The sequence below is a fragment of the Carcharhinus amblyrhynchos genome, chromosome 7, assembly GCF_965287045.1.
Source record: "Carcharhinus amblyrhynchos chromosome 7, sCarAmb.v2.hapA, whole genome shotgun sequence".
Taxonomy (NCBI): domain Eukaryota; kingdom Metazoa; phylum Chordata; class Chondrichthyes; order Carcharhiniformes; family Carcharhinidae; genus Carcharhinus; species Carcharhinus amblyrhynchos.
Window position 1 is genome coordinate 127,061,180 of NC_137330.1, and position 24,533 is coordinate 127,085,712.

Here is a 24,533-nt window from a genome sequence, read left to right on the forward strand (position 1 = left end):
GCCATGGTTAACGGTGGGATCCTTTGTATGGTTTGTTTCAGTTAAAAGACTTGGAAGCTCCAAGGTGCAAGGACTGGTGTTGTGCTTTGTTTTCCTTGTAATGAAATTACAATTAATGAAATGTGTAATCTTATTTCTTAAATACATGTGTAACCATTTAATGACAATGGAGAAGGGTAAACCCATCATGATGACGTCCGCCAAAGGAACAGGAAGCAAATCATCCCTGCACCTGGAGGAGGTTTCATATATTTGATTCAAAATGGTTATCTAAAATAATAGGAGGGATTGTGGGATTCTTTTTATGGATTGCTTCAGTTAAAATACTTCATTTTAAGGTATTTGTGCCTGTGTAATTAACTATGCAAAATTTTAAAGCTAACTAGACCACATTTTAGACTCAGCAGGCACTCTGCAGTGAGTTTGGAAAGTTGACAGCATTCTTTGAAAATACAATGTTAGCATGGAGTCAGATATGTTTACAGCATGGAAACAGGCCCTTTTGTCCAACTTGTCCACGCTGCCACTTCTTTTAAACACTAAGCTAGTTCCAACGCCCATATTTGGTCCACATCCCTCTATACCCATTTTACCCATATAACTGTCTAAATGCTTTATAAAAGACAAAATTGTACCTGCCTCTACTACTATCTCTGGCAGCTTATTCCAGATACTCACCAGTCTCTCTGTGAAAAAAAATTGTATTTCTGGACCTTTTTGTATCTCTCGCATCTCACCATAAATCTATGCCCTCTACTTTTAGACTTGTCTAGCTTTGGGAAAAGATGTTGACTATCTAGCTGATCTATGCCGTCATTATTTTATAAACCTCAATAAGATCATCCCTAAGTCTCCTACGCTGCAGGAAAAAAAAGTCCCAGTCTATCCAGCCACCCCTTATAACTCAAACCATCAAGTCCCAGTAGCATCCTAGTAAGTCTTTTCTGCACACTTTCTAGTTTAATAATATCCTTTCTATACTAGGGTGACCAGAACTGTATACAGTATTCCAAGTATGGCCTTACCAATGTCTTGTACAACTTCAACAGGACGTCCCAACTTCTGTATTCAATGTTCTGACCAATGAAACCAAGCATACCAAATGCCTTCTTCACCACTCTGTCCACCTGTGACTCCACTTTCAAGGAGCTATGAACATGTACCCCTAGATCACTTTATTTTATAACTCTCCCCAATGTCCTACCATTAACTGAGTAAGTCCTGCCCTCGTTTGATCTATTAAAATGCATCATCGCGCGTTTATCTAAATTAAACTCTATCAGCCATTAGTTAGCCCACTGGCCCAATTGATCAAGATCCTGTTGCAATCCTTGATAACCTTCTTCACTGTCCACAATGCAATCAATCTTCATGTCATCTGCAAACTTACTAACCATGCCTCCTAAAATCTCACCCAAATCATTAATATAAATGACAAATGATGGTAGACCCAGCACCGATCCCTGAGGCACACTGCTAGTCATAGGCCTCCAGTTTGAAAAACAACCCTCTACAAACACCTCTGTCTTCTTTATCCAATTAGCTACCTCACCGTGGATCTCATGAGATTTAACCTTATGCAATATCCTACCATGCGGTACCTTGTCGAAGATCTTGCTAAAGTCCTTGTAGACAAAATTAATTGCACTGCCCTCATCTACCTTCTTGGTTACCCCTTCAAAAAACTCAATCAAGTTTGTGAGACATAATTTTCCACTCACAAAGCCACGCTGACTGTCCCTAATCAGTTCTTGCCTCTCTCAATGCTCATAGATCCTGCCTCTCAGACTATCTTCTTACAACTTATCCACTATAGATGTGAGGCTCACTGGCTTCTAGTTCCCAGGACTTTCCCTATGGTCCTTTTTAAAGACACAGCATTTGCTACCCTCCAATTCTCAGCTATGGCTGACGCAGATTCATGTATCTCTGCGGGGGACACGCAATTTCCTCCCTAACCTCCCACAATGTCCTGGGATATACCTCATCAGGTCCCAGGGATTTATCTATCTTGATGCGCTTTAAGACTTCCAGCATCTCCTTCTCTGTAATATGTACATTCCTCAAGACATGTACATTCCTATTTCTTGAAGTTTCCATACATCCATGCCTTTCTCAACAGTATATACTGACGAGAAATATTCATTTAGGATCTCATCCATCTCTTGTAGATCTGCACATAGATGACCTTGTTGATCCTTAAAGAGGCCCTCCTCTCTCCCTAGTTACTCTTTTTCCCTTTATGTATTTGTGGAAGGCCTTTGGATTCTCCTTTGTATTATCTGCCAAAGCAATCTCATGTCCCCTTTTTGACATCCTGATTTCTCTGTTAACTCTACTTCGACATCTTCTTTGTTCTTCAAGGGATTCATTTGATCCCAGCTGCCTATGTATGTCTTGTGCCTCCTTCTTCTTCTTGACCAGGGCCTCTATAACCCTAGGCCCCTGAGGAATCCTTCAAGGCCAGCAGAAGTCAATCATCTCAGGCTTCCACCACATAATCCTCAGCGCAGATACTAACATCAATGTGGGACAAGTTAGTAGTGAGGCTTCTGGCTCACTGTCTGGTGCACACAACACAGCTATTGATATACATTTGCTGGAGGCAGAAACATCCCAGTGTTTGGGCAAGCAGAGGTCTGCAAGAGCTGAGGATACAGCTCACCCTGAGCCACATGCCAGGCCACTGGGGTCAATTTGCCCTTAGCTGCTGGAGCTGCAACAGCAGAGCTGGGGAATGCAGGGTGGTGCGTCAGAAACATTGCAGCAACTGCAAGGCTGTTGGAAGGAATCCCACAGACTTCAAGTGCAGAAGATGATGCTGACAATAAGTGTTACCCACACCAACACTGCAAAGGTGGCATCTGCAATGGAAAGCCTGGGTTAAGAAAATGGTCACCATGGGTGGCAGAATTCAAGGCATGGCAGAGTCACAGCAGATCATGGCTGAGACCTCTGAGAGCATGGTCCAGTCACATTGAGCCATTGCTGAAGGGTTCCAGAGCTTGGTGCAGTCTGAGAGGGTACTTGTGGTGCACCTTGAGAGCATGGCCCTGACTCAGCGGGCCATTGACAGTGGCACACCGTGGAGCAGTTGGGTCTCCAGGACTGGCACGGCTTCTGGAGCTTAGTCCAGCTCTTCCATTGTCATAAGGAGTGACTAAGGAGCCCATTGACACCCCGAGGAAGGAGAAAAGGTTATAGCCTGTGCAAGGGTCTTTCACCCAGCAGACTCAGACCATCATTCTGAATTTGCACTTCCTCATACCGGTGCATCTCATGGGCAGCAGGATCAACAGAGTGGCATGGATATGTGCATGACATCAGAAAGTCAGCCAGGGCCCGCCAAGTCTTGGCTCTCTAGGAGATGCCTGCCAAGGGTATCACAGGCCATGCGATTAGGGTAATATGCACTGTTAAAAATCATAAATGTTATTGCACCCCACAGCTGTGGCTCCCGTGAGTGTGTTTTGCCTCCCACAAGGATGACTGTACCCTGGCTGAAGCTCAGAGTACCATTCTGTGTGGGAGAGTCTCTTCGGCCCACTAGGTCTCCGATCCCCAGTTTCCAGCAACCATGCCAGACCCCTGCCATCCATGGTACTCAAAGCACTCAGCCGAAAATGCTGTGAGAGTAACAAGATCACCTGCCCCCACTGTTGACAGGGATCTCAGCAATCCACGTTCCCTGTAGGCTCACAGTGACAGCCTGGCATTGCATCCTCATTACCTACAAGACCCTTGGACTAGTTGTGTCTCCAGAATGCCTGCAACACCCTCAGCCAAGGCCTACTGTGTCTCCAGGGCACCTTGGACTCTGCCATAGATGGCAAACATTTTCTGCTCCAGGCTTTCCACTGCGAACGCCGCCCTTGCAGTTTTGGTTTGGGTACCATGTAATGCTGGCACCATCTCCTGTGACAGAAGTTGGTTGAACTCCTCCAAACGGTCTTGGAGTTGCTGCAGTGTTGCTGACAGTCCCTCCTGCAATCCCCAGCTCTGCTGATGTATCTCTAGTATCTTCGGAATCCCAGCTTAGGCACCAGTTTAGGCTTAGGATCAGTTAAATCTTTACCTCTGGCAGACCTGCTCATGCCTGAGACCTCAGATGTTCCCACTTCTACCTGATGTACATCCACAGCTGTGTCGAGTGCACCATGATTCAGGAGCCTTACCAATAACCTGTCTCACTGTAGTAATCATATCCATGCTGGTGTATTGCGTAGTTGATACCTGTGTCGAGTGAATGATACTGACCTTGGAGGATTTCTCAGGGCCTGCCTCTGAAGTATCATTGCTGTTGTCAGCAAGCTTTGTGGCGGGAGCAATGGAAGATGTGGTGATGCCAGATGGTCTGGTCACATCAGGGTCCTTTCCTGCAACAAAGGACACATGGTTCAGTGCAAGGGAGAGACAAGTATCTGGGCAGCATGCCACTTATTTGAGATGTCTCACATGAATGAAGAGCTGGTGCAGGGGGCAGGGATTTAGATTTTTGGATCACTGGGATCTTTTCTGGGGAAGGGCTGAGCTGTTCAAGAGGGATGGATTACATCTGAACTGGAGGGGGATTAACATCTGGCGGGGAGATTTGTTAGAGCCACTCGGGAGTGTTTAAAATAGTTTGGTAGGGAGTGGAATCTAAAGCAGTATGGAGACAGAAGATAAGTTTGAGGACAGCACAGAAGTTAAAGAGAGCACATTAATTAGTAAAGGGAATGTCAGTAATCCTAGTACCAGACAGATCAGGCAAAAGCAAGACAGAGAGCAAGGGATGTCCAGATTAAAATGCATTTATTTCAATGCAAGAGGCTGATGGGCAAGGCAGATGAACTTGGAGCATGGATGGGTACATGGGACTGGGATATTATAGCAATTACGGAAACATGGCTAAGGACTGGCAGCTCAATGTTCCAGGGTACAAATGCTATAGGAAAGATAGAACAGGAGGTAAGAGAGGAGGGGGTGTTGCACTTTTGATTAGGGAAAACATCACGGCCGTACTGAGAGGGGATATATCCAGGCGTTCGGCCACTGAGTCTATATGGGTAGAACTGAGAAATAAGAAAGGGGAAATCACTTTGATAGGGTTGTACTATAAGCCCCCAAATAGTCGGCGGGAAATTGAGGAGCAAATATGTAAGAAGATTACAGATTGCTCCAAGAAAAATAGGGTGGTAATAGAACATAAAACATTACAGCACAGTACAGGCCCTTCGGCCCTCAATGTTCTGCCGAGCTATGTCCAATCCCAAGATCAAGCTCTCCCACTCCCTATAATTCTAGTGTGCTCCATGTACCTATCCAATAACCGCTTGAAAGTTCCTAAAGTGTCCGACTCCCCTATCACAGCAGGCAGTCTATTCCACACCCCAACCACTCTCTGAGTGAGAATTTACCTCGGACATCCCTCCTATATCTCCCACCATGTACCTTATAGTATGCCCCCTACTAACAGCTACATCCACTCGAGGAAATAGTCTCTGCATGTCCACTCTATCAATGCCCCTCATCATCTTATAAACTTATATTAAGTTGCCGCTCATCCTCCTCTGCTATAAAGAGAAAAGCCCCAGCTCCCTCAACCTTTCCTCATAAGACCTACCCTTCAGATCAGGCAGCATCCTGGTAAATCTCCTCTGCACTCTCTCCGATGCTTCCACATCCTTCTTAGTGAGGTGACCAGAACTGCACACAGTATTCCAAATATGTTCTCACCAACGTCTGGTATAGTTGCAGCATAACCCCACAGCTCTTAAACTCAAACCCCCAGTTCATAAACGCGAGCACACTATAAGCCTTCTTCACGGCTCTATCCACTTGAGTGGCAACCTTCAGAGATCTGTGGATATGAACCCCAGATCTCTCTGTTCCTCCACATTCCTCAGGACCCTGCCGTTGACCCTGTAATCTGCATTCAAGTTTGTCCTATGAAAATGAATCACCTCACACTTCTCAGGGTTAAACTCCATCTGCCACTTTTCAGCCCAGCTCTGCATCCTATCAATGCCACTTTGCAGCCTGCAAGAGCCCTCCATCTCATGCACTACTCCACCAATCTTGTTGTCATCAGCAAATTTACTAACCCACCTTTCAGCCCCCTCTTCCAGGTCATTGATAAAAATCACAAATAGTAATGGTCGGAGATTTTAATTTTCTCAACATTGACTGGGACAGCCATAGTATTAGAGGCTTGAATGGAAAGAAATTTGTTGAGTGTATTCAGGAGGAATTTCTCATTCAGTATGCGGGTGGCCTGACTAGAGAGAGGGCAAAACTTGACCTCCTTTTGGGAAATAAGGAAGGGCAGGTGACAGAGGTGTTAGTGAGGGATCACTTTAAGACCAGTGACCATAATACTATTAGTTTTAAGATAGCTATGGAGAATGATAGGTCTGGCCCAAAAGTTAACATTCTAAACTGGGGCAAGGCAGGAACTTTCAAAAGTTAATTGGGGGAGTCTGTGAAAAGGCAAAGGGACATCTGATAAGTGGCACGCTTTCAGAAGTGTGTTAACCAGAGTTCAGGGTAAATACATTCCTTTTAGAGTAAAGGGCAAGGCTGGCAGAAGTAGGGAACCTCGGATGACTCGGGATATTGAGGCCCTGGTCAAGAAGAACAAAGAGGCACGTGACATGCATAGGCAGCTGGGATTAAGTGAATCCCTTGAAGAATATAAGGGGTGTCGGAGTAGAGTTAAGAAAGAAATCAGGAGGGCAAAAAGAGGACACGAGATTGTTTTGGCAGATAAGGCAAAGGAGAATCCCAAGAGCTCCTACAAATACATAAAGGGCAAAAGAGTAACAAGGGAGAGAGTAAGGCCTCTTAAGGATCAACAAGGTCATCTATGTGTGGATCCACAAGATATGGGTGTGATCTTTAATGAATATTTACTGTTGAAAAAAGCATGGATGTTAGGGAACTTGGGGAAATAAATAATGATGTCTTGAGGATTGTACATATTACAGAGAAAGAGTCTTGAAGCATATCAAGATAAATAAATCCCCAGGACCTGATGAAGTGTATCCCAAAACATTGTGGGAGGCTAGGGAGAAAATTGCAGGTCCCCTAGCCGAGATATTTGAATCATGGATAGTCAACAGCGAGGTGCCTGAAGTTTGGAGAGAGGCAAATGTTGTGCCTTTGTTTAAAAAGGGCTGCAGGAAAAAGCCTGGAACTACAGGCCAGTGAGCCTCACATTGTTGGAAGGTATTTTGAGAGACAGGACCTACAGACATTTAGAGGCACAAGGACTGATCAGGGACAGTCAGCACGGCTTTGTGAGTGGAAAATCATGTCGCGCAAATTTGATTGAATTCTTTGAAAGGGTAACCAAAAAGGTAGGTGAAGGCTTTTGACGTTGTCTACATGGACTTTAGCAAGGCTTTTGACAAAGTACCGCAATGGTAGGTTGTTGCAAAAGGTTAAATCTCTAACACCCTCATCAGCTTTCAAAATGAGTACTGGTCTGTGAACGGGACCCCAGGGGACTCCTACACTACCTGCCTGTTCTTTCTAGACTGTGTGATTGTTATTCCATTCTTTCCTCTAGCTGTGGTGTGATCATCTCCAGACATGCTATCCAGACAACTCTCGGCCTCGCAGATGCCCCACAGTGTTTTCACCCACAGTTCAAGCTTCAAAACTCAGAGCTCCAGCTTCTGAAACTGTGCCCTCAGATTCTAGTCTCTCTTACTAATGGAAACATCTTCTCTATGTCCACTCTATACTAGCCTTTCAGTATTCTATAAGTTTCAACGAGATCCCCCCTCATCCTTCTAAACTCCATCGAGTACAAACCCAGATTCCTCAAACATCAAGAGTTCCTTTCCTGGGTTCATTCTCATGAACCTCCTCTGGACCCTTCCTTCGAAACAAGGCACATCCGTCCTTCGAAACAAGGCATTATTAATCACCTCACAGACTAATCTGTCCCACAGCATATTGTGCAAAGTAGCTCCACAGTCACAGTGTTCCAAGATTTGCCTCAATTTGGTGATTTAAGGCTCAGTAGTTTCCCCTGGAGCTCTCACCCTTGTATTAAACTTAAATCTCTGCAATATGACAGATGGTTTTGGTTGGAGATGTGTGCTTGGGGATAAGAGGCTGCAAATCAAATTGTAAACATGGTTCCCACAGGCACCCAGGTGTATTGCCTTTCTCTTCCCTCCTCTATTCCGTTTGCCTGAAAGCAATAGTTTAAATGCTGTATGTATTTTGTCCAGTCCCACAAGAACTTTCTGTCCAAACAGGGGCATTTTTGTAATTAGTCTTCTTTGCCTCAACTGAAACTGTACTCAGTTCGAGGCTGGCTTTTACCCAGGTTGTCAAGAGAAAAACAACAACGTGTTTATTTATTCATAAAGGCTATACAGAAACTTGCAACCTCATGGCTGCAGTACAGTTCGAGAACAGAAACCCAAACTCACCAGGGTGATCTCCCACCCTGCTCAATGCTTGGTTATCTGAGTCATATAACCCTTACTTTGCAGATTGATCATTAAGAGGGACAATCACCACGCAAACCAACAAAATACTTCAGTAAATAGACAGAGTAGGTGTAGTTAAGATGTTTTCCTTGGCTGGAGAGCACAATTTCAAATTAGGCAGGATACCACTTGGGACCAAGATGAGGAAAAATTTCTTCTCACAGAAGGTTGTGAATCTTGGGAATTTTCTACCTCAGAGAGCTGTAAAAGCTAGGTCATTATGTACAATTAAATCAGATTGATAGATTTCTTATTAATGATAACAGAAAGGGTAATGGGGTAGTGTGGATAAAAGGCTTCAAGTGTCCAACCAGCCATAATCATATTAAATGTACTGCTGAATGGCCTACTCATGTTTGTATGTTCCTAAAAAATATCGTACTATGCTCTATTTTTGTTTTTGCTTGTTAAGTTGCTTATAATCCTGCATCATCTTATTTATTTCTTCTTTGAACAGGTGAGTTTCAGATCAATGGTACTCATGATGCCTATGGTTTATCCTGATTATTTAAATTATGTTCATCTTTTAAACAACAGTTAATGAAAATTCATTTTGCATTTGGCAAGAATAAATGTTACAGCATCCTCATTCTGCTTTAGAAAATCTTGGCAATTTTCTTAGTGCAGAATCTTGACAATTATTTCTTTTAATCCATCATCCTCCCTAAAGCTGACATGACCAGAGTAACATTAATGAAATATTAGATGCTCCAGATTGAATTAAAATTAATTATTCACCGGGTAGATAATCATTAATTTTCTTTGAGTGTTGACTGACACTAGAAATTAAGGAATGTGACCTCCAGTCATGCAGTGCATTTTTCTAGCAGTTTTAAAAATAGCTGTTCTTGATTAATTGGTCTGCCTATTTACAGGAAGTATCATTTTGTGTCTTGGATTGTACTGATGGAATACTTACTGGTGCTGTGACAATGCTGGAAAATATTTTCATGCCAGCTATTGCTACAACTGGAAACTGGGGAGCACTTAACCAATCTGTACATGGGGAGAGAATGAAGAAAGCTTTCAAGGACATTATTCGTAGATACATCACTTTCTTAAATGGTAAGGTGTTTTAAAGTTCAATTGGGCTGTGAATTACAGGTTATAAATAGAATGTTTTTAAAAACTAGAGTTTTGGCCATATCATGGTATTTAAGTAGCAACATAGATACTACTGTCTTGTGGTTGATCAATCAACATGCTAAGACTGGGGAATGAAAAGTAAACAAAGGAGCATTGTGGTTTAATCAGAAGTAGCCATGCAGCCTAATCAGTGCACATCAGAGTTTATGTTCCACTTGAACTTCCTCCCATCTTATCTAATTCTACCATTATAACCATCCATTTCCCACCCCGCCCCCCTCACCAACCCTCGTGTGCTTGTCTACTTTCCTGGTGAAAAGCAGAGATATGTTTCAACCATTCCAGCTGATTGCGAGTTCCACATTCTTATCTCTCCTTGGTTGAAGATGTTTCTTTTAAATACCCTATTGGATATTATGATAATAATCTAAATTTGGTGGCCTCTTTTTATTTCTAACAAGAGGAAATAAACCTTTTGGGCCAGATTTTGCAGCCATTCCCTCCATTAGGATCTTCCATTTCCACTGACAGCCACCCCCCCACTGCGGGTTCCCGGTGGCAGAATGTGCGAACAACGGAAAACTCCGTTGACAGTAGCAAGACCAGAGGATCCCACTGAAGGTCAATAGTGGACTGCCTCCGCCATCGCAAAACATGCCACTATGGGAGTAGAAAATCCTTCCCTCTGTATAAACTCTAAAAAAGGTCTAAAATTATGAAACATTTTTCTAAAGAATAGCCATTCATCCTGTCAATCCTTTCCTGATAATGTTAACCCATTCATTTCTGGCACCATCCTTGCTAAATTCTGAACCACTTCAGGGCTTCCATATCATTTCATAATATTGCAACTCATATGATACTCTTAAGTTTGAGGTATTTTTTAATCCTATTGCTCTAGAAATAAAATCTCATGATCTGTTTGTTTTGGTTTAGCTATGGAGAAACTTTAAAGATTGATGTATTTGTTTTGTGAGATCACATTGTTCTTCTATCCCATCTGGAGTTGCATCTGTCTTTTCTAGTGAACATCATAAAGCAGCAGAGATTATAAAATGGTTCTTTTTTTTGAAGTAACTACTTGATTCCAAGAGTTTGATGCTGCAGTGAAATCACTGATGATAGTTTTGAGTCATTTTGGCATGGATCTATAGAATAAAGTTACCTTTGCAGGATTTCCTGGTCTCAATTTGACTCTTAATGCTATTCACACTTATGACCTATTGTTTGGACCTGCACTGGGGTGAATACAGATAGTTTTATTTACAAGGTCAGGCTAACATTAAGGGGACCAGAATCATTGACTAATCTATAGCATAGAAACAGATCATTTGCCCATTGAGTCAAAATGCTGCTTCTGTAGAGCATTTCAATCAGTTCCATTCCCCTACTCTAGTCCTGTCACTGTTTAGCCTTAATTCAAACGCACATTCAATTTCCTATTGAAATCGTTCATCACCGCTGCCTGCAGCACTCTCATGAACAGCAAGTTCCAAATCATTACCACTCACTGCATAAAGTAAGTTGTATTTCATATCTCCCATGTCTCTTGCGCAAAACCTTAAATCTTTGTGTTCTTGCACCATTAGCACAAAGTACAAAGAATAAAGAAAATTACAGCACAGAAACAGACCTTTCAGCCCTCCAAGCCTGACTGAACTAAAATCCCCGACTCTTTTGGGGACCATATCTCTCTAGTCCCATCTTGTTCATATATTTGTCAAGACACCTCTTAAAAGTCACTGTCATACCTGCTTCCACTACCTCCCCGGCAGCTGGTTCTAGGCATCCACCATCCTCTGAGTAAAAAACTTGCCTGATACATCTCCTTTAAACCTTGCCCCTTGCACCCTAAACCTATGCCCCCTAGTAATTTGCCCTTCCACCCTTGGAAAAAACAGCTCAAACTTTCTGTGACTAATCTATTATTGAGTGGGTTATAGTGGGACACTTAGAAAATCTCAAAGCAATCAGGTAGAATCAATATGGTTTTCCACCACTGATGCACAGTGGAAGCAACATGTCATGGTGCTATACAGCATGGAAACAGACTCTTCCTACCAACTTGTCCATGCCTTCCTTTTTTTTTAAACCATAAGCTAGTCCCAATTGCCTGCATTTGGCCCATATCCCTCTATACCCATGTAACTTTCTAAATGCTTTATAAAAGACAAAATTGTACCACCTCTACCACTACCTCTGACAGCTTGTTTCAAGCACTCACCACCCTCTGTGAAAAGATTACCCTTGTGAACCCTTTTATATCTCTCCCTTCTCACCTTAAAGCCATGCCCTCTAGTTATAGACTCCTGATATTTGGGAAAAGATATTGATTATCTACCTGATCTACGCCCCTCATTATTTTATAGATCCCTGTAAGATCACCCCTAAGTTTCCTGTGCTCCAGAGAAAAAAGTCCCATTCTATCCAGACTCTCCTTACATAGGAGAGTCTGGATAGAATGGACATAGACAAAGAGAAGGTAAAAAGGAATGTAGTGGTAATTGGGGATAGTGTGGTTAAGGGTATTGACACTGTCTTTTGTCACAAGGATAAAGAGCACAGAAGGGTGTGTTGTCTGCCTGGTGCTTGGGTCCAGGATGTCGCATTTGGGCTGCAGAGGAACCTGGAGTGGGAGGGTGAGAATCTGGTCATTGTGGTACATGTGGGTGCCAACGACATAGGCAAAATGCGAACTGAGGATCTGGAGAGGGAGTATGAAAAGCTGGGAATGGAATTAAAAAGCAAAACCAGCAAGGTGGTTATCTCTGGACCACGTGCAGATGGGCGTAGGGTAGATAGGATTAAAGAGGTGAATGGGTGGCTCAGGGATTGGTGTGGGAGGAACGGTTTTGAATTTATGGGGCATTGGCACCAGTATTGGGGCAGGTGGGACCTGTTCAGGTGGGATGGTGTTGGTCTGAACCATGCTGGGACCAGAGTCGTGGCGAATCGTATAAATAGGACTGTGGATAGGGCTTTAAACTAATTAGTGGGGGGAGGGTGCGAGGGTAGGTGAAATTACAGGGTCTAAAGTAAAGGAGAGGGTACAGGTACGGGAAGAGGCCAAGGATGTCCCAATAATAAAGGGAGTAGGGGGCATGAGTAAGGTTGGTAGCGTTCCTTCAAATAGGGTCCAGGTGAAGGCTGGGATGAAGACACTTTATCTGAATGCATGAAGCATTCGGAACAAAGTGAATGAGCTGGTGGCGCAGGTCAGCACAAATGGATATGATCTGGTGGCCAGAACTCTCCATTCACCTGACGAAGGGACTAACCTGAAAGCTTGTGAGTCTATTATCAAATAAATCGGTTGGACTAAAACCTGGTGTTGTCAGACTTTTTACGGCCATTACAGAGACATGGTTGCAAGGTGACAGGGACTGGGAGCTGAATGTACAGGGGTATCAAGTGTTTAGGAAGGATAGATGGGAGGAAAAAGTGGGGCGGGGGGGTATCTCTGCTGGTTAAGGATAGTATCAGGGTGGTAGTAAGGGAAGATATAGGCGCCAAAGAGCAGAACGTGGAATCGTTGTGGGTGGAGATTAGGAACAGCAAGGGGAGGAAGACGCTGGTGGGTGTCGTCTATAGGCCCCCAAATAATGACCTGGAGGTGGGGCGGGCTATAAACGCGCAAATAAATGCTGCGTGCAGGAATGGAACGGCGATAATTATGGGGGATTTCAATCTACATATTGATTGGTCGACCCATGTTGGACGCGGTGGGCTTGAGGAAGAGTTCTTGGAATGCTGCCGGGATAGTTTCCTTGAACAGTGTGTGTTGGAGCCGACGAGGGAGCGAGCTATCTTAGATCTGGTGTTATGTAATGAGGCGGGTAGAATTAGGGACCTTATTGTGAAGGATCCTCTTGGGAAGAGTGATCATTGTATGGTGGAGTTTCTGATGCAGATGGAGGAGGAGAAAGTAGGATCCCGGACTTGTGTCCTTTGTTTGAACAGAGGGGAGTACGATAGGATGAGAGAGGAATTGGTGAATGTAGATTGGGGGCGCAGATTGATCGGTAGTCTGCTGAGGAACAGTGGAGGATCTTTAAGGAGATCTTTCTTGGTGCTCAGCAGAAATTTATTCCAATGGTAAAGAAGGATCGTAGGAGAAGAGATAATTAGCCGTGGATAACGAAGGAGATAAAGGAGAGTATTAAACTAAAAGCTGATGCGTTTAGAGTGGCTAAAAGTAGTGGGTGAGAAGAGGATTGGGAGAGGTTTAAATATCAACAAAGAATGACGAAGAAGTTGATAAAGAAAGGAAGGATAGACTATGAATCTAGGCTAGCGCTAAATATAAAAAAGGATAGTAAGAGTTTTTATAAATATATAAAAAGGAGGAGGCTGGCTAGGGTGAATGTTGGACCCTTAGAGGATGAGAGGGGGGATTTAGTGGTGGGGGATGAGGAAATGGCTGAGGCCTTGAATGACTTTTTTGTTTCGGTCTTCACGGAGGAGGACACGAATAGTTTGCCGGGTGTTAACGATGGAAAGATGGTAGGAGTGGAGGGCCTCAATGAAATCATTGTTACTAGAGAGGCAGTGCTCGACAGACTAGAGGGACTGATGGTGGACAAGTCCCCAGGACTGGATGGAATGCATCCAAGGGTTCTGAAGGCAGAGGTGATAGTGGATGCCTTGGTGATTATTTTCCAAACCTTGCTGGATTCCAGGGAAGTGCCGGAAGATTGGAAAACGGCTAATGTTACGCCGCTGTTTAAAAAGGGTAGCAGGCAAAAGTCAGGGAATTATAGGCCGGTTAGTCTGTTGTAGGAAAAATGCTTGAATCCGTCATCAAAGAGGAAATAGCGGGGCATCTTGAGAAGAATTGTTTGATAGAGCAGACGCAGCACAGATTCGTTAAGGGGAAGTCGTGTCTGATGAATTTATTGGAATTCTATGAGGATGTGTCTAGTGCGGTGGATAGAGGGGAACTGGTGGATGTGGTGTTTCTCGATTTTCAGAAGGTGTTTGATGAGGTGCCGCACAAAAGGTTGTTACAGAAGGTTAGGGGGCATGGAGTTGGGGGTAAGGTGTTAGCGTGAATAGGGGATTGGCTGTCAAATAGGAGGCAGAGAGTGGGTGTCAATGGGTGCTATTCGGATTGGCGGTTGGTGACTAGTGGAGTGCCCCAGGGATCGGTGCTGGGGCCTTAGCTATTTACCATTTATATAGATGATCTGGAGGAGGGAGCCGAGTGTAAGGTGTCGAAATTTGCCGATGACACAAAGATAAGTGGAACGGCAAATTGTGAGGAGGGTGTGGAAAGTCTGCAGAGGGATCTAGATAGGCTGAGCGAGTGGGCGAGGACCTGGCAGATGGAATACAATGTTGGCAAGTGTGAGGTTATCCACTTTGGCAGGAATAATAGTAGGAAGGACTACTACTTGCAGGGCGAAAAGCTGCAGCATGCTACGGTGCAGAGGGACCTGGGGGTCCTTGTGCATGAGTTGCAAAAACCCAGCCTACAGGTGCAGCAGGTAGTCAGGAAGGCAAATGGGATGCTGGCCTTCATAGCGAGGGGGATTGAATATAAAAGTAGGGAGGTCTTGCTGCAACTGTACAGGACACTGGTGAGGCCGCAGCTGGAGTACTATGTGCAGTTTTGGTCGCTGCACTTGCGCAAGGATATTTTGGCCTTGGAGGGAGTGCAGAGGAGGTTCACTAGGCTGATACCAGAGTTGAGAGGGTTGAGCTATGAAGAGAGGCTGAATAGACTGGGCTTGTTCTCGTTAGAGTTTAGAAGGATGAGGGGGGATCTCATTGAGACGTATAAGATGATGAAAGGGGTGGATAGGGTAGAGGTGGAGAGGTTCTTCCCGCTCAGAAAGGACAGCAGGACTAGAGGGCACAGCCTCAAGATAAGAGGGGGGCAGTTTTGAACAGAGTTGAGGAGGAACTTCTTCACTCAAAGGGTGGTGAATCTCTGGAATTGTCTGCCCGTTGAAGTGGTGGAGGCTACCTCGCTGAATATATTTAAGATGCGGGTAGATAGGTTTTTGGTAGGCAAGGGGATTAAGGGTTATGGGGAGAAAGCGGGAAAGTGGAACTGATCGACTTCAGATCAGCCATGATCTTATTGAATGGCGGGGCAGGCTCGAAGGGCTAGATGGCCTACTCCTGCTCCTATTTCTTATGTTCTTATGTTCTTATATCTCGGATCCGAGTAAATCGTTTCTGAACGTAGAACATAGAACAGGGCAGCACACTAAAGGCCCTTCGGCCCTCGATATTATGCCAAGCTATGTCTGAACCCAAGATCAAGCTATCCCACTCCCTATGATTCTGGTGTGCTCCATGTGCCTATCCAATAACCGCTTGGAAGTTCCTAAAGTGTCTGACTCCACTATAACAGCAGGCAGTACACTCCACACCCCAACCACTCTCTGAGTAAAGAATCTACCTCGGACATCCTTCCTAAATCTCCCACCATGAAACTTATAGTTATGCCCCCTAGTAACAGCTACATCCACCCAAGGAAATAGTCTCTGCACGTCCACTCTATCTCCCTCATTATCTTATAAACTTCTTTTCAGTCACCTCTCATCCTCCTCCGCTGTAAAGAGAAAAGCCCCAGCTCGCTCAACCTTTCCTCATAAGACCTACTCTCCAAACTAGCCAGCATCCTGGTAAATCTCCTCTGCACTCTCTCCAATGTTTCCACATCCTTCTTATAGTGAGGTGGCCAGAACTGCACACAATATTCCAAATGTGGTCTCACCAAGGTCCTGTATAGTTGCAGCATAACTCCACGGCTCTTAAACTCAAACCCCCTGGAAATAAACGCTAACACACTATAAGCCTTCTTCACGACTCCATCCGCTTGAGTGGCAACCTTCAGAGATTTGTGAATATGAACCCCAAGATCTCTCTGTTCCTCCACATTGCCTCTCACCTTAAACCTATGCCCTCTAGTTTTGACTCCCCAACCTTTGGGAAAAGATATTGACTATCTAGCTGATCTGTGCCCCCCATTATTTTATGGACCTCTCTAAGATCATCCCGCAGCCTCCTATGCCCTAGAGGAAAAGGTCCCAGTCTATCCAGATCTCCTTATAACTCAAACCATTAAGTTCCGGTAGCATCCTAGTAAATCTTCCCTGCACTCTTTCTAGTTTAATAATACCTTTTTATAATAAGGTGACCAGAACTGCACACAGTATTCCAAGTGTGACCTTACCAATGTCTTGTACAACTTCAACAAGATGTCCCAACTCCTGTATTCAATGTTCTGACCGATGAAACCAAGCATGTCAAATGCCTTTTTCAACTCTCACCTTTGACTCCACTTTCAAGGAGCTATGAACATGTATCTCTAGATCTCTTTGTTCTGTAAATCTCTCCAATGCCCTACCAATAACCTAGTAAGTCCTGCCCTGGTTCCATCCACCAAAATGTATCACCTCACATTTGTCTAAATTAAACGCCATCTGCCATTCGTCAGCGCAATTACCAAATTGATCAAGATCCCGTTGCAATTGGAGATAACTTTCTTCATTGTCCACTGTACCACCAATCTTGGTGTCATCTGCAAACTTACTAACCATGCCTCTTACGTTCTCATCCAAATCATTCATATAAATGACAAATAACAGTAGACACAGCAATGATCTCTGAGGCACATGCTGGTCACAGGCCTCCAGTTTGAAAAACAATTCTCTAGATACCTCACCCTGTATCCTGTGAGATTTAACGTTATGTAACAACCTTCTATGCGGTACCTTGTCAAAGGTCTTGCTAAAGTCCATGTAGACAACGTCAACTGCACTGCCGTCATTTATCTTCTTGGTTAACATAGAACATAGAACATTACAGCGCAGAACAGGCCCTTCGGCCCACGATGTTGCGCCGACCAGTTACAAAACAATGACCCACTAACCTAAACCAATCCCTTCTCGTCCATAAACCTATCCACGGATCTCTTAAACGCCCCCAAACTAGGCGCATTTACAACTGCAGCAGGCAGGGCATTCCAATCCCTCACCACCCTCTGGGTAAAGAACCTACCCCTGACATCCGTCCTATAACTACCACCCCTTAATTTAAAGCCATGCCCCCTCGTGCTAGATTTCTCCATCAGAGGAAAAAGGCTATTACTATCCACCCTATCTAAACCTCTAATCATCTTATATGTTTCAATAAGATCCCCTCTTAGCCGCCTTCTTTCCAGCGAAAACAACCCCAAATCCCTCAGCCTCTCCTCATAGGACCTCCCCTCCATACCAGGCAACATCCTGGTAAACCTCCTCTGCACCCTCTCCAAAGCCTCCACATCCTTCCTGTAATGTGGGGACCAGAACTGCACACTGGTTACCCCTTCAAAGAACTCAATCAAATTTGTGAGACATGATTTTCTACTCATAAAGCCATGCTGACTATCCCTTATCAGTGCTTGCATCTCTAAATGCCTGTAGATCCTGTCCCTCAAAATACCTTCCAACAACTTTCTCACCACAGATGTGGGACTCATTCGCCTGTAGTTCCCACTGGCCTGAAGACTCCTCCAAACATTGTTTTTTATTAATTAAGGCAATTTAGACAACATCAATAATATTGTCAGAAATTGACAGTTGCTATCAGGAGTCTTCACAGGTATTAGAAATTTTAACCCGAGGGCCGATAACTCCCCTGGACCAGACGGGATATATCCTAGAATTCTTTGGGAGGCAAGGGATGAGATTGCAGGGCCTTTGGCTTTGATCTTTCGGTCCTCACTGTCCTCGGGGATAGTGCCAGAGGAAGTCGCAAAAACCCAGCCTGCAGGTGCAGCAGGTGGTCAGGAAGGCTAATGGGATGCTGGCCTTCATAGAGAGGGGGATTGAATATAAAAGTAGGGAAGTCCTGCTGCAGCTGTATAGGGCACTGGTGAGACCGCAGCTGGAGTACTGTGTGCAGTTTTGGTCGCCGCACTTATGCAGGGATATTTTGGCCTTGGAGGGAGTGCAGAGGAGGTTTACTAGGCTGATGCCGGAGTTGAGGGGGTTGAACTGTGAGGAGAGGCTGAATAAACTAGGCTTGTACTCGTTAGAGTTTAGAAGAATGAGGGGAGATCTCATTGAGACATATAAGATGATGAATGGGATGGATAGGATAGAGGTGGAGAGGCTCTTCCCGCTCAGAAAGGACAGAAGGACGAGTGGGCACAGCCTCAAGATAAAGGGGGGGCGGTTTAGAACGGAGTTGAGGAGGAACTTCTTCACTCAAAGGGTGGTGAATCTCTGGAATTCTCTGCCCGTTGAAGTGGTGGAGGCTGCCTCGCTAAATATTTTTAAGACGCGGGTTGATGGGTTTTTGATAAGCGAGGGGATTAAGGGTTATGGGGAGAGGGCGGGAAAGTGGAACTGAGCCACGACAGATCAGCCATGATCTTATTGAATGGCGTGGCAGGCTCGAAGGGCTAGATGGTCTACTCCTGCTCCTATTTCTTATGTTCTTATGTTCTTAATGGAGATTGGCGAATGTTGTTCCTCTGTTCAAGAAAGGAAATAAGAATGACCCTGGTAATTATAGGCTGGTTGGACTTAGTTCGGTGGTCGGTAAGTTAATGGAAAAGGTCCTGAGGGATAGGATTTATGACCATTTGGAAAGATGCAGCTTAATCCGGGATAGTCAGCACGGATTCGTGAAGGGTAAGTCTTGCCTCACAAATTTGACTGAATTCTTTGAGGAGGTAACTGTGTGTAGATGAAGGTAGAGCAGTTGATGTTGTACATATGGATTTTAGTGAGGTATTTGATAGGTTCCCCATGGTAGGGTCATGAAGTAAAGAGGTGTGGGTTAGAGGGAAATTTGGCTGATTGGATAAGTAACTGGCTATCTCATAGAAGGCAGAAGGTAGTGTTGGATGAAAAATTTTCAGACTGGAGACCAATTACCAGCGATGTACCACAGGGATCAGTGCTGGGTCCTCTGCTATTTCTGATTTTTATCAATGACTTGGAAGAGGGGGCTGAAGGGTGCGTCAGTAAATTTGCTGATGACACCAAGATTGGTGGAGTAGTGGATGAGGTGAAGGGCTCTTGCAGGCTGCAAAGAGACATTGATAAGATGCAGAGCTGGGCCAAAAAGTGGCAGATGGAGTTTAACCCTGATAAATGTGAGGTGATTCATTTTGGTAGGACAAATTTGAATGCAGGGTCAACAGCAGGGTTCTGAGGAATGTGGAGGAGTGAACGGAGAGATCTTCGGGTTCATATCCACAGATCTCTGAAGGTTGCCACTCAAGTGGATAGAGCCGTGAAGAAGGCCTATAGTGTATTGGCATATATTAACAGGGGGGTTTGAGTTTAAGTGCCATGGGGTTATGCTGTAACTGTACAGGACCTTGGTAAGACCACATTTGGAATATTGTATGCAGTTCTGGTCACCTCATTATAAGAAGGATGTGGAAGCATTGGAGAGAGTGCAGAGGAGATTTACCAGGATGCTGCCTGGTTTGGAGGGTAGATCTTATGAGGAAAGGTTGAGGGAGCTGGGGCTTTTCTCTTTAGAGCGGAGGAGGATGAGAGGCAACTTAATAGAAGTTGATAAGATGATGAGGGAGATAGATAGAGTGGACGTTAAGAGACTATTTCCTTGAATGGTTGTAGCTGTTACTCGGGGGCATAACTACAAGGTTCATGGTGGGAGATATAGGAGGGATGTCCAAGGTAGGTTCTTTACTCAGAGAGTGTTTGGGGGGTGGAATAGATTGCCTGCTGTGATAGTGGAGGCGGACATTTTAGGAACTTTCAAGCGGTTATTGGATAGGCACATGGAGCATACCAGAATGATAGGGAGTGGGATAACTTGATCTTGGTTTTGGACAAAGCTCGGCACAGCATCGAGGGCCGAAGGGCCTGTACTGTGCTGTACTGTTCTATGTTTCTATATTCTATGTTTTATTTTTCTCTCCCTTATCTGATACTGAGAAGCCAAAACTTGTCTCAAAACTTTGCAGACATAAACACTGTGTGCAGATACAAACACTGACAGTGGTTAAAAAAGAGGTAGACAAGTTGGGCTGAAGGGCCTGTTTTCATGCGGTAAAATTCTATGACTATGACTTTTCTGAATGTGGCAGCAGCTATTTTTACACAGGTCTCGCTTAAATCTCGCTGCTGGCAGGATCCTGCAGTCTGCCGTGGGTTTCCTGGCAGCAGAAGTATGCGTTCAACAGGAAATCCCATTGACCAACAACGGGACCATAAGATCCTGCTTCCAGTAAGCATGCGCTACTCCTGCTGCCACCAAGCACACTGTGGAGTGGAAGAAAAATCCCACCCTCTGTTTCCAGCACGCACTGCTTCAGGACCTCATAGCCACACCCCTGCAGTCTTCAATTCTCTTCAAATGTTCAGTTTCATTAAGTATTCACATCCATACTCACATGCACAGGCCTATTTCACAATATACCAGCATGATATTGTGAAAACACTGAAAAATATGTTTAAATTTTATTTATATTTAGTCTATATTTTCCTTTCCTGTCCACCACAGGCAACTTTGCGGGCGGGACAGATAATTTTGATGGACCAGTGAAAGGTCCATTGACTTTGGGTGGAAATTTCTGGTCCTGTGATGGGTGAGATCAGGAAATCTTGCCCAATATCTCATCAAAACTCTGATTGATAATGAATCCTTAAAATGAATGTTTGCTATGACTGGAATAAGCAAACGTTGCAAAGTTTGCTTTACTGAGGAATGGGTTCCTGACTAGATGCTGCAACTCCACTCTTTCCTCCTGCTGTAAACTGCTTATTAAAATTGCTCCTTGTGTATTCAAATCTGTGTAACAAATTTTAGGAAGGTTGACATGGTTTTGAGTGAATGAAAAATAGAATCCCAGAGATGAGGTACTCAATTATAATCAGTGACAATGCCTTCCTGGATGTAGAAATTCTCCAATTGGTAAGAAGATTAAGGGGAGATATATAGAACATAGAACATTACAGCGCAGAACAGGCCCTTCGGCCCTTAATGTTGCGCCGACCAATTAAGGAAAAAGCAATGACCCTCTAACCTAAACCATTCCCTTTCCATCCATAAACCTATCCACGGACCTCTTAAACGCCCCCAAACTTGGCGCACCTACAACTGCAGCAGGCAGGGCATTCCATACCCTTACCACCCTCTGGGTAAAGAACCTACCTCTGACATCCGTCCTATAACTACCACCCCTTAATTTAAAGCTATGTCCCCTCGTGCTAGCTTTCTCCATCCGAGGAAAAAGGCTATCACTGTCCACCCTATCTAAACCTCTAATCATCTTGTACGTTTCACTAAGGTCTCCTCTTAGCCGCCTTCTTTCTAATGAAAACAACCTCAAATCCCTCAGTCTCTCCTCATAGGACCTTCCCTCCATACCAGGCAACATCCTGGTAAACCTCCTCTGCACCCTCTCCAATGCCTCCACATCTTTCTTATAATGTGGGGACCAGAACTGTACACAATACTCCAAGTGCGTCCGCACCAGAGCTTTGTACAGTTGCAACATGACGTTGCGGCTCCGAAATTCAATCCCCCTACCAATAAACGCCAAGACACCGTATGCCTTCCTAACAACCTTATCGACTTGATTTGCAACTTTAAGGGATCTATGCACATATACACCTAGATCCCTCTGTTCGTCAACACTATTCAGAGTCCTACCGTTAGCCCTATACTCTACACATCTGTTATTCCTGCCAAAAGTGAATTACCTCCCACTTCTCCGCATTAAACTCCATTTGCCACCTTTCGGCCCAGCTCTGCAACTTGTCCAAGTCTCTCTGTAAACTATGACACCCCTCTTCACTATCTACCACTCCTCCGACTTTGGTGTCATCAGCAAATTTACTAATCCATCCTTCTATACTCTCATCCAGATCATTTATAAAAATTACAAACAGCAGTGGCCCCAAAACAGATCCCTGAGGCACACCACTTGTAACCGAACTCCATGACGAATACTTTCCATCAACCACCACCCTCTGTCTTCTATCAGCTAGCCAATTCCTGATCCAATTAACTAAATCACCCTCAATCCCATACATCTGCATTTTCTGCAGAAGCCTTCCATGGGGAACCTTATCAAACGCCTTACTAAAGTCCATTTATACCACGTCAACTGCCTTACCCCCATCCACCTCTTTGGTCACTTTTTCAAAAAACTCAATAAGGTTAGTAAGGCACGACCTACCCTTCACAAAACCATGCTGACTATCTCCAATCAATTCATTACTCTCTAAATAACTATAAATCCTATCCCTAATAATTTTTTCTAAAACTTTGCCCACAACAGAAGTAAGACTCACTGGTCTATAATTCCCGGGGAAGTCTCTATTCCCCTACTTAAACAATGGGACAACATTCGCTATCCTCCAGTCTTCTGGCACTACACCTGTGACCAACGACGACCTGAAGATCAGAGCCAGAGGCTCTGCAATCACCTCTCTTGCCTCCCAGAGAATCCTAGGGTAAATCCTGTCTAGCCCAGGGGACTTATCTATTTTCAAACCCTCAAGAATATCTAGCACATCCTCCTTATCTACTTCAATACTATCCAGTTTACAACCCTGTAACCCAGTGTTCTCCACAACTACATTTACGTCTCCCTGCGTGAATACCGAAGAGAAATATTTGTTCAGTGCCTCTTCAGTCTCTTTCGGCTCCACACATAACTTCCCACTGCTGTCTCTGACTGGCCCTAATCTTGCCCTAACCAATCTTCTATTCTTAACATATCTAAAGAAAGCTTTAGGATTCTCCATAATCCTATCAGCCAAAGTCTTCTTGTGTCCTCTTTTAGCTGTTCTTAACTCATTCTTTAGCTCCCTCCTGGCTATTCTATAGCTTTCCAGTGCACTACCTGAGCCTTCAAGCCTCATCCTGACATTAGCCTCCTTTTTCCTTTTAACCAGCGAATCAACTTTTTTAGTGCACCACGGTTCCCTAGCTCGACCATTTCCTCCTTGCCTGACAGGGACATATTTATCAAGGACTCGCAGCAGCTGTTCCTTGAATAAACTCCACATTTCGGATGTTCCCAGCCCCTGTAGTTTCCTCGTCCAACCTATGCTCTCTAATTCTCTCCTAATAGCCTCATAATTACCCTTTCCCCAGCTATAACTACTGCCCCTAGATTCATGCCTATCCCTGTCCATCACTGAGGTGAACGTAACTGAATTGTGGTCACTATTACCAAAATGCTCACCAACTTCCAATTCTAACACCTGGTCTGGCTCATTTCCCAGCACCAAATCCAATATAGTCTCACCTCTAGTTGGCCTATCTACATACTGAGTCAAAAAGCCTTCCTGCACACTTTGTGTAAAAACTGACCCCTCTAACTATTCCAATAGCTATTCCAATCAATATTAGTAAAGTTAAAGTCTCCCATAACAATTACCCTATTACTTTCACTCCTATCCAGGATCGTCTCTGCAATCCTTTCCTCTACCTCTCTAGAACTTTTAGGAGGCCTACAAAAGACTCCCAACAGGATGACCTCTCCTCTCCTATTTCTAATCTCAGCCCATACTACCTCAACAGACAAGTCCTCATCAAACTTCTTTTCTGTCACTGTGATACAGCCTTTGACTAATAATGCCACTCCTCCCCCCCTTCTACCTCCTTCTCTACTCCGACTGAAGCATTTGAACCCTAGAACCTACAACAACCATTCCTGTCCCTGCTCTATCCATGTCTCTGAAATGACCACAACATCAAAGTTCCAGGTACTGATCCACGCTGCAAGTTCATCCACCTTATTGCGAATACTCCTCGCATTAAAGTATACGCATTTCAAACCATGCTCTACTCCACCCCCACGATGCTGTGCTTTACAGTCCTCATCTATGACCCCCTTAATCTCATCCCTGCTACTCAGGATCCCACCCCCCCTCTGAATCAGTTTAAACCCCCCTGCATTGCCTTTGCAAATTTTCCCCCCAAGATATTGGTTCCCCTCTGATTCAGGTGTAGACCATCTCT

The 24,533-nt window shown here is 44.4% G+C and overlaps 1 protein-coding gene across 1 annotated transcript in view; it reads left to right on the forward strand.

Moving 5' to 3' along the window:
- The window catches only part of LOC145345624 (dynein axonemal heavy chain 8-like), a gene marked incomplete at its 3' end in the record, with an annotated part of 1,250,971 nt that overhangs the window by 123,069 nt on the left and 1,103,369 nt on the right, over positions 1-24,533 (forward strand). The window contains exon 6 of the mRNA XM_080193458.1: positions 9,365-9,554. Within this exon, the coding sequence (XP_080049584.1) occupies positions 9,365-9,554 (190 nt within the window). The remainder of the gene's footprint in view (positions 1-9,364; positions 9,555-24,533) is intronic.